The sequence below is a fragment of the Arabidopsis lyrata genome (genome assembly GCF_000004255.2).
Source record: "Arabidopsis lyrata subsp. lyrata unplaced genomic scaffold ARALYscaffold_163, whole genome shotgun sequence".
Lineage (NCBI taxonomy): Eukaryota > Viridiplantae > Streptophyta > Magnoliopsida > Brassicales > Brassicaceae > Arabidopsis > Arabidopsis lyrata.
The window spans coordinates 4,888-15,643 of NW_003302439.1; the positions used below are offsets into that span (position 1 = coordinate 4,888).

Genomic DNA, 10,756 nt, shown 5'->3' on the forward strand with positions numbered 1-10,756 from the left:
TATTTTTTCCAATTAACATTCAGATGACAATTCAAAATATTTGTTTGTAAACATGAAAATTCATGAAATTTAATATTATATATTTGAAAAGTTAAAGGAGTCAAATCAATTTTTAATATAAAATACATGTTAGGATTTTCACATAGAAAAGTACAGTATAATTGAAAGATATAAAAGAAATAATCTCGTATATAAGAGATAAAACACTCCAGTCATTTTCAATTCATCCTTAAACTTTGGGTTTCAAAACTTTAGGCGAATTGAAATGTAGAACTACAGAATTGTTTTATCTTGTGAAATGAATTTTACAATATGTGGAAGGAAATTCAGAAATGGACAAGACTCAATAAAAGTTGAAGGGTTGGGGTCTTTGAGTGCTCTGCGAGAAACAACTTACAGAGACAAGACAAGTGAGAGACAGAACTCTGGCTCTACCTCTTAACACACTCATGAATGATGCAACACTACACAATGAACCAAGATAAGTATTATTTTAAAAGAGATTTTAGTGTTTCGTTTCTGTACACAAAATGAGGATATCAAGATAGCAAAAGTATCACATATATGGTCTAAGTTTAAGGTACTAAAAAAATGTTATAACATATGTTGTTTGATTATCAAATTTGACAAAGATTGTTTCATTCGCCGGACCTATTGTTGTGACGCTATCTTAACTATCATATTAATTAAAACTTATAACCAATGAGATAAAAATATGTCCAATCAAAACTTTTCCAAGTTGTATTTGTCGTTTTCAAATTTAGTTTTATTTAAAATATTAAATAAGTTCATTTATTTTATGAAAATGACTCTCCAAAAAATCAGATACCCCATTACAAAAAAAATAAACCAGCAAAAATATTTACTGAAAAAATGATATGTTTTCTTTCTCTCTCTATAGCAAAAATACATCACTTTAGCAGCCACAACTACAAAATATTAAGAGATTCTATTATTTTCACAATTTACAAATATTTATCTCAAGATATGATTATGATCACCTTATTTATTAATAAGTTTAATTGACAACACAACTAACAAATGAAAATAACGGTGCAACTTGCATAATGGAAGAACAAGATCATAAGCAAACATAGACATTCGATTTTTGAAAAACATGTTCTATGTATCGTCATTAGACTAGCCTAACAAAAATAAAATAAAATTTGGTTAAGATATACGGAATCATTTTATTATTTATAATTCCGCTATTCGTAGGATTACCATTACTAATCAAAATCATGCCGCATTGCTATTATTAGAAAGAGTTGACATCAAATCGACAACTACTAGAGATTAATTCCATCATCATGTTTCAGAATTGCAGCTAGCAGAATTTATTTAGGATAAAGTCCTTTTTCTTCAAATAGCATTTGTTCATTTTGTTATTTACCTTAAAATTTTTAGATTTGTCATTTTAAAGATCTAAAGACACAGTTTTACATATTAATGCTTGGATTCATTCAAAAAAAAAAAAAATTTGCAGCTAGAAATCATGAGGCAATCTTTCCTTATTAGGCAACTTAACTCCATAATCAATTGAGTTGATTTTTTTTTTTTTTACAGCATTGAGTTGATAACTTTGAAGAGTTTTTTTTCTTTATTGTTAATAACATGTGGTAAACAATGATGATATAAAATATTGATAATAATAGTATAAATTACTATACTAATGTCATGGTCTTTTGAACATTATGTATATCTAGTATTTGTGCAGAAATATAAGTAGGTCATTCACCAACAATAAATTATATTTTTTAATATGGTATGTAATTAAGAATATAAGATCATTAGACATCACATAAAATTAGTCTTTCCTCCTTCACAAGGGTGTCATGTCATATATATATATAGTGAGAACCGTAGTTATAACAATGAGTTAAATATCTCGTCCCTATAATTGGCTATTGGAATGACATACTTAGTGGCACAAAATCTATATAACATAGAATTGCCATAATTATTACAACAGTGTCAATCATGAATCACCATATCCACAAAATCTAGAATGCAAAAGCCGAGACACGCACATTGTTCTTCTTGAGTAAAAAGTATGTTCTAAGAAACATAAAAGTGGAGAATTTACAGAACTAAATTTGATTTCTTTTTATAATAATGCTGTAAGAGAACATATTACTCACAAGTAAACATATGAAACCAACTTAAACATGAACAACAAAATGAATTTGGAGAAGAAACAAAACTACGACAGCATATTTACATGAAGCATGCCACGTATGCATGTGAATATTAGTGAGTGGGAACGAATTCAGTAAATTTTTGGGGGAATTTGGAACATGGAAAATTTTCATGAATTTAAAATAGATAGTGCAATCACTGTCAACTACTATAAGACCACTGTTAGTTCACTGTCACTTTTAGAAAACGACCACTGTTTTGCATCAAAAGAAGAAAATCAATAATACTATTCTAGCTTCTAGTATCATCATCATACTCCATAAATCGATTTAAAGTAAACATAAGACCTCTCTGTTTTAGAAAAAAAGAAGACCAATATAACTATGATGATGATAGTGATGATACATACATAGGTACTCATATCTATATTTGTATATATACACACATTTATACATGTGAATTTCTCTTTTATTAGATATAAATAAAAATTGAAAACCCTACCTTCCTTTCCCAACATACACTAGTAACAAAAGAACCTTTAGTTCTTCTAAAACTGAACCACATAACCTAAAATTAAAATCAACATATAAGAAAGAGACCCATTCACATTTTAGATTACATAAAATATTTCATTTCTCTTAATTATATAATTACTTACTTCTCAAACTTTAATTGAGTAGTAGAACTAGTACTCGGTAGCATTTGAAATTGCTGATGGCTAGCTACGGCGGAGGAAGAAGAAGCCGACGACGGAGGAAGAGGACGCTTTCGCTTCTTCTTCTCGTAGCTAACACCTCTAGCTTTGCTCTGCATATCTCTAACTTCCCTTAGATAAAGCCTAACGGCACGAGCTCCAAAAGGATTCGTCTCAGGCTTGCCTCCGTTTTCTTCAAAGGCAGCTCGAAGACGACCGATGAGAGCGTCAAGACTTCCCCAAGCTTGTCGGAGAGGACAAGGACACGGTGCCGGAGGATTAGGATGGCCGTAGAAGTGACAAACGTTCGTGTGAACTTTTGTTTTACCGAACTGGTCCAAGTAACGGAGGAACTCGAGCACGTGAGCTCCACTGCATCGGGAAAGAGAAAGCGGTGGCCGATGGTTCCTTAAGTACTGCCCGAACGTGTTCCAGTCTCTCCTCTTCTGGTTCTCGTAACGGCTTGAGTTCACCGATGGTGAGGAGGAAGAAGACGGTGGTTGTGTTGCTTCACCTGCGGTGGCTCCGGTGACGGAAGAGGAGTTGTCTGAGATGATGTTGAGGTTTGTGACACCTCCGTAAGCTGAAGAGCCTTCCATCAATTGGGGAATCATATCCATTTTTAATGGATCGATGATATAGATTAGTTCTTGTTCTTGATTCTTGATCTTTCTTGATGGATATGGAGGAGCTGAAATTTTGTTTGTGCGGTTGGGAGATATAAGCTTACTTTGTGCAGATATATATTTTGCGTATTAATTGATTTATTGATAACATTATTATAATTAGAAAAAATCTTATAAACCTTCGGGATTTTTTCCCTTTGTTTTGTTTTTTATATTACTTGAGATAACTGGACTATAGTTTTCATATCTTTTACTCTTTGTATCCATTGTTTGTTTTGTCTCCATTTCATATAACCGAGTTTTGTGTTTTCTAACGCACTATTTCGAAGTTAATGTTGGATGAACTAAATAGCCTTTTTGGGACAATACTAAACGAACGTTCCTGAAAAGGTTTTTACACAACTATATTAAACTCTTTTTTTTTTTTGATAAAATATACAACTATTATACGTATCAATTTTTTTTAATAGGTATACATTATACTACTATTTAAATTACGTTGGGTTTTTAGATTTTCTTATAAATAAGGTTTATTTATAGGGTTTACTAACAATTGTTTTGAGATATTTAAAATTATAGCTTCTGACTCTCGCTCGTTTTATTTGAAAAATCCTCAAACAAACAATCGTTCATTGACGTCCATCATATTTTAGTTTCTCTAAGTTGAATTGTTATATTGCTTCCGCTATATATATAAATTCATTGTAAATTCCAACTATCTTGTAACTCTTGGAGTATCGGATTAGTATCGTCGCTTTAGCGTGTGTATCTATCTTACATACTCTCGTCACTTAATTGGTGGATTTGGGAGAAAAATGATTGTAGGTTTTATAAGAAATAAATAAATGAACGTATACTTTTCTTTTAATCTTTGGCTTCATTATTGATAAAGACTTGTAAGTTTGGATGTCTTCTTACTCTTCTTCTCTCGCTATTTTTTCAATGAAATAAATTTCTGTCGCTAGAAAAAAAAAAGAAAAGGAGTTAGGCATTTAGGTGTGGACAAAGGCAGCCAAAAGTTTGAAAAAGATGGAAAAATATTTTCTATCTCTACTGTAGAACTGATTGACAGTTCCTAGTTATTTTACAAAAATAGCCCTCAATTCTTCTCCCTTGGACATATATGAGATTCTGAGAAGGGCTTTTCTTCGGACCATTGTACAAAAGATCTTTTTATCTATAATATTTTTATTTTGTCCGACAAAAAAACAAACTATTTAGACCGTGTTGCCTGAAAATGGTAAAAAATATTGAGCCAAGAGGAAAGATAATAATAGACCACAGGTTTGTCTTCCCTTTCAGTATATTTACTTTTTTTTTTTTTTACAAACCCTATCGGCTGATCCGATTAACTCCGATAGAAACGCACCGAAGTGCTTCAGAGTGAATTTCTCCCCGAATGGCCACTACACTGTCTGTTCCAAGTTTAGAATGTTTTTTGACTAATGCTAGGGGGTAGCCAGATCGTCTGTTACTGACTACCAGGTAAACTGTTTGGATCCAAACCCAGACTTGCCACACATATATAATTTTTGTTTACACAGTGGATTGAACTTGGGTTAGTTCCTTTCAACCTATCTCCAGTTCTCCCTTACCACTAGACCACATACGTCTGGGCTACCTATTTTTTGTCCGATTCAAGTAATTACATTTATGATTTATCTAAACGACTAAACCCATTAATCAGTCACTTTAAAAAAGAATGAGTCAATGATATTAGCTTAATCTTTCGTTTTTTCACTTCTACGTAATTTCGTGGGAGGAAATTCTATCTTTTCTATTAACCAAAACATTTTGGATCAAAAAAAAATATTGAACTGAAAAAAAATAAAAAATTGGATCTATGTTCATAATTCTTGAACTGGAGATCATAATAACTTAAATGTATATTTCAATTTTTTCTATGGTGTAGGTGTTCAAACTCACTCAGAACTTTAAAGATTTTTTCAATTGAGTGACATGCAGTAGTACGAAGTACGAAGGCGAACTATATATCGACACTAGCTAGTGAATACTGATATTCAACATTAATATGAAGTATATATCAAAAACTATGACATTTAATATTAATAATATTAGTATGAAGTATATAGAGAGTTCATTTGGTTGAGCGTATGTCTTTTTTACGAGATTGAATTTTTGTTCTCAAATCCGAGTTATGCTAAATAAAATTAGTTTACATTTAATTAGTACATAGAAAATGTAAATGACCTCGCTGCCATTAGGTTAACATTTTCGAGTTGCTCCACAAATTTCATCACAAAAGGACAAAATATCTGGCTAGGTCATACTAATTAAACTACAAAATCAAACCTCGTTTACAGAAACCCCCTAAATAGAGTTATGTACTACATCATTTCTAAACATTATACTATCATAAAACACTAACTTTCGTCAACTGTTTATCATTGAACACGACACATATTGCAATTAGCTAGGTACTAGCAGTGACTCGAACTTCGTAACATTGCTTTTGTAAATATCAACGAATTTTTAAGTTACCAGTGTACTCTCAACATTTGCCTTACGAACTTGGGAGTTATAAAACTATTATTAAACTAATTAGTAAGTACCATCACCTATCTATATTCTCAAATCTCAATACGTTGAGGGCGTCAATGTTTTGCGTGCACCTACACAATTTTCATGTGTTGAGAGACTTGAGAGCGTTAAAAATCTTCCTTTTTTTTTTGAGCGTTAAAAATCTTTAAAGCCATCTCTTTTATCCATCTCTTTATTAACAGGAAATTCCAGGCATTTGCGACAATTATGTCGTTCTGTCCGTTCCTTCTTTCGAAAACTTGATCAGGCGTAAATTTTAGGGTATTCAAATTTACCAATTTGCTCTACAATAATAGTTTTATTTATGTTTTGTATAAAACCTATAAATTAATAAGTATTCTATGAATCTCTTAAAAAAAATTTCTTTCAATATACATATGTTTGATAGAATATTTCACATGTATTTTAATATTTCAGGTAATTAGCGCACTTCGAGGTACATGAAGGGTATGAACAAAAAAAAAAAAAAAAGAAAGAGAATAATTAAACAAAAATACTTTTGAATGTACTGAGAGTGGCAATAGGCTCCAAATAAAAAATAAAAAAAGGACAAAAACTAGAGATGGGACCTGACATCAGTCAATGTCACATTACTAAATGAGGACAGTAACTTTAATTTCACAACACACAAACAAATTTACACCGACCTCGTGTCACTTTTGAGTTTTGTTTCTAGAGAAACATGCACTCAATTTAATGCCACATTAATTTTCAATTCCCTTGGATATATGAAAACATTTTATACAACAAGTTCATAATAACATTGTAACATTGATTCAAATGGAAGTATACGATTTTTGAAGGAGAATGACCGACTAGTTTACGTAGCTAATGGTAGTCTAATTTATTGATGATAGTGGATTCCATCTCTAATATCACGCTCAAATAAGATAACAAATACTCCTTCCGTTTCACAAAAAGTATTGTTTTAAAGTTTTAATTTTGTTTCATAAAGAGTGTCTTTTTATGTTTTCAATGCAGTTTTTAAGACTAATTTTTTTTTTATCCCTACTATTTTAGCGTATTAATTATAGAGAAAGTATTATCTAGTGTATTAATAAGGGGTAGAAATGACATTTATTTACTTTTTTTTTAATTTGTGTGAAAAATAGTAAAATGACATTCTTTGTGAAACAGATCAAGTACCATTCTCTTTGTTAACCATTCTGCTTAATTACGACGCACCAAAACTTTAATTTAGTAAAAGTATTTATGAGAGATTTGGTGAAATCTAGAAGTTCACTAATTACTATAATCAGGATTCAGGGCATAAACATAAAATGGAAGTTCGGGCAGACGGGCAGGGAACGGTACAAAACGCTTCCACATTTCTTTATCTTCTTTTCTCTAGTCCTCTCCTGTCTTTATCTTAAAAAAGTTAAACCCTTTTCCAATTTCTTTTGATTTTTAAGAAACCTAAAATGATTAGTTCAATTATGATTTTAAATTACCCACTAAACGAGTTGATTATGCTTGTAGTAAAAGTCCAGAAGACAAATCTACTAACCAAAAAAAGTGAAGAAAAATCTGCATACTAAATGAGGATAGTTACTTGCAATATCATACACATAAAAGAAGAATTTTGTTTCTTTTAATTTTGCTTTTAAATGCAGAAGAGAAAACTCAAAAATTAAATAATATGTCATAATGCATGAAGATTATGAATGAAACAAATATTTGGAGATTCATTAGCTGTATCAAAAACTAAAGCAATGTTCAATCTGATTCATGTTAAATCTGATCATCATGATTTATTATTACTACCCAATAAATTCAGTAGATCAGCTTTCTTTATCTTTGAAATCACTTTAAGTCCTCTTGTTTTTGCTATGGCTCTAAGTTCTACAAACTTCAGTGCACTCAAATCTTCGTCTTTCGCAGTTTCTTCCTCGATATCGAGAGACTCGTCATCATCTGATAACTCATCTACAACGGCGTCATGATCCTCCTCTTCATCTTCATCCTCCTCTTGGTAAAACGATTCTGGTTTTAGCTCTGACACTGAATCTAGAATAGCAAGTCCTGGTTCAGATTCAGATTCATACTCAGCCTCAGGTTCAGGTTCATCATACTCAGCTGCAGACTCAGGCTCAGGTTCATCAGACTCAGCTGCAGACTCAGGCTCAGGCTCGTATTCAGGTTCATCATGCGACTCTACTTGATCCTTTTTCTGGGTCCAAGTCACACTGTAACTTGAAGCTTGATCAAAAATGGCCTCACTAGAATAACTGGCTTGGGATTTATGTCTTGGTACAGGCGAATTGCGTCTGAAGCTTGATGCTGGCCTGGTAAAGGGTGTTGCATTATGATCTTTGTTTTGCGAATCAAAACGATTGGAACTGTGATCTTGTCTTTCTGAAGCATCATCATCTCTTTGTAGCTGCTTTTCAGAATTAAAATTGCTAACTTGTTTCTTGCTTTGTTCTCCTGAGTGCTTCCTCAGTAACTTAAGAAGGGAGTCCACTGTCTCGCTATCTTTTCCCCCTTGTCCTTTAGAAGCTTCTTCAGTCTTCTTTTCTTCTTTCTTAGCAGCAGCTCGAGCCCGGAGCTGAGCTTGGACTTTCCTGAAAAGCTCCACTATCTCTTTCTCTTTTGGTCCAGGTGATGAAGTAGCCTGGAATTTTGGGGAACTGGATAAAGAGAGTATAGGACCGTTTTTGGAGGACAAAATGTCATCTTCGAGACCACCATCTACTAAACCATCCCTATCTTCGTTTCGCCTGTTTCTGCCTCGGAAACCATGCTTATTGTTTCTTGAGAAATCAGGATTATTTCTCCTATGGCCTGAAGAACTTGCTCGGCACACAAAGGAAGTTTTGTTAGTAGCAGATTTTAGATGTCCATTCTCAATGCATAGTTTGTTAATTCGACAGGAAGAGCAAGGCAATACGGCGAGAGTTCTTCTTGAAACAGCAGATTTAGAGAAGCTCCTGCTATCTGAAGCTCCATAACCTACATTTAGCAAATCAATACCATAAAGAGTAAGCCAAACCGATACATATATAACTAATGTCTTCATAGTATAATCTGAAACAGATACCAGACAATAAAGAGATTTGAACATTTTGATACAAAACAACTATATTGAAGCTTTACTAAATTAATAAGTATAAAATCTTTTCACTTCGTAATGACGCGATGCAAAATTGAATCTGAACCCTTAAGGTTACATTTTGTACATGTTGATCAGCAAAATAATGTGATGAACTAAAGCAAACAGCATTCTGTACATCGGATCCAACTTTTAACATACATCAAAACTTTAATTCATCGAGTCAATGCTAGGGAATTACGTGTGAATTAAAGAAAATCAAGTAAGTCCTACACCGAAATAGCTTCCCAATCATCTCCAGGGCATACACATATATTCAATCAAATTCCCAACATTTCCTTAGATATTAATCAAATGTCACATAAGTAACCAGCCTAACAAAGCAAATTATTCTAAAGATTAGAACTTTGATATTAGATACTACGCATATCACACTACCTAACATCATCTTGGCGGCTAAAAATCCTTCTGTTATTTGCAATGTAGAAAATGAGTTCTAAAATTTAGCACAAGCAACACAATTTTTTTTATTGGGCTGATTTTTTTGACAAAAAAACAAATGCAATTTAGTTATCCATAGAGGCGAGTAAACAACACCGTGAAAAACGAATAAACCAACGTCTACCAATTACCAACTTCACAGAGACATTTCATCGAACGAGTGGTGGACATTCCAAAAAAAAAAAAAGCCGACAAGAGAAAACCTAGAAAACTATTCAAAAACATTGAACAAGAGCTTATCCAAATAATACTCAATATGAAAAACGAGAGATTTGTTTTTCTTCTTTTCAATACACACATTTTCTGCAAACGTTTCTCGTTTCAGTAGAAGAAGCATAAACAACTGAAGAATCAGTACCCGTTCATATAAATTATCCGATGAAGAAGAAGAACAGAGATACTAACAACACAATTCTGATTATAAGAGAAAGAAAGAATAAGAATTTACCAGGAACGTAGTCAGAAGTCAGTTGCAAAGTTCCTGAAAACGCCATTTACAGATGCAGAGAGAGGTTTAGCTTCTTCTTCTTCTTCTTCTTCTTGCATTTGCTTTCCCCTTCTCCTATCTCAAATGTGTCTCTTCATTTTTTAGAGCTCTATAAAAACACTATCGGGCCTTTCATCAGTCTATAATGGGCCAAAACAAAGCCCAAGAAAATTCATAATTCAAAACTAATGAAAGTCTTTTGTCCCACATCGGAAACTCAAACTATTTTGCGTTTGTTTATATATCGGAAGAATACCACATTGTATCGTCGAGCTAAGTAACGAGAGCTTGTGACCCGAGTGGGGACATCAAGGTGGTGGAACAGTGGTTCGAGTCCACGGGGTCGGATCTGGTGTTGGCAAGTTTCTGAGCTGCCCAGTCCAAGCTGTGAGTAATCCGTGTGGGTCGAGCGAAGGCTTGGCTTCGGCGGATTCTATAGTCGGAGGGTAATGCGTGAGGCTGGTTTCACAGAGCAGCGACTACTTCCCGCTTACAGCAGTGGACGGACCACAGTTCGGCGTCGCCCAGATCCACTATGGCCTGCTGGTTCGTTCTCACCTGAACCACCATTTTTTCTTTCTTTTTCCGAAAAAATACCTACAAATTTTAGTTTTTTTGGGCAGTCTCATAATTTACGAACAACAAAACTTTTCATTCCATCAAGATTTGGTGCATGAATACATTTCAGTCTACAA

General features: G+C 33.2%; 2 protein-coding genes across 2 annotated transcripts; both read right to left on the reverse strand.

Annotated features, from left to right (window-relative positions):
• Positions 1 to 2,627: 2,627 nt before the first annotated feature.
• LOC9298863 (protein LIGHT-DEPENDENT SHORT HYPOCOTYLS 3) lies at positions 2,628 to 3,675 on the reverse strand. The gene has a single exon (XM_021017077.1). The coding sequence runs from the start codon at positions 3,451 to 3,453 to the stop codon at positions 2,794 to 2,796; it is 660 nt and encodes a 219-aa protein (XP_020872736.1). The 5' UTR covers positions 3,454 to 3,675; the 3' UTR covers positions 2,628 to 2,793.
• Positions 3,676 to 7,651: 3,976 nt separating this feature from the next.
• Positions 7,652 to 10,141, reverse strand: LOC9298864 (rho-N domain-containing protein 1, chloroplastic). Its single transcript, XM_002862742.2, has 2 exons — positions 10,023 to 10,141; positions 7,652 to 8,973 (listed from the first exon to the last, which is right to left on the reverse strand). The coding sequence occupies exons 1-2, from the start codon at positions 10,066 to 10,068 to the stop codon at positions 7,766 to 7,768; spliced, it is 1,254 nt and encodes a 417-aa protein (XP_002862788.1). The 5' UTR covers positions 10,069 to 10,141; the 3' UTR covers positions 7,652 to 7,765.
• Positions 10,142 to 10,756: the final 615 nt, after the last annotated feature.

Excerpts from the sequence above, each read along its gene's own strand:
- LOC9298863 (XM_021017077.1), bottom strand. The coding sequence starts at position 3,453 with ATGGATATGATTCCCCAATTGATGGAAGGCTCTTCAGCTTACGGAGGT.
- LOC9298864 (XM_002862742.2), bottom strand. The coding sequence starts at position 10,068 with ATGGCGTTTTCAGGAACTTTGCAACTGACTTCTGACTACGTTCCTG. Across the intron at positions 8,974-10,022 it reads GACTTCTGACTACGTTCCTG|GTTATGGAGCTTCAGATAGC; the intron begins GTAAATTCTTAT and ends TGCTAAATGTAG.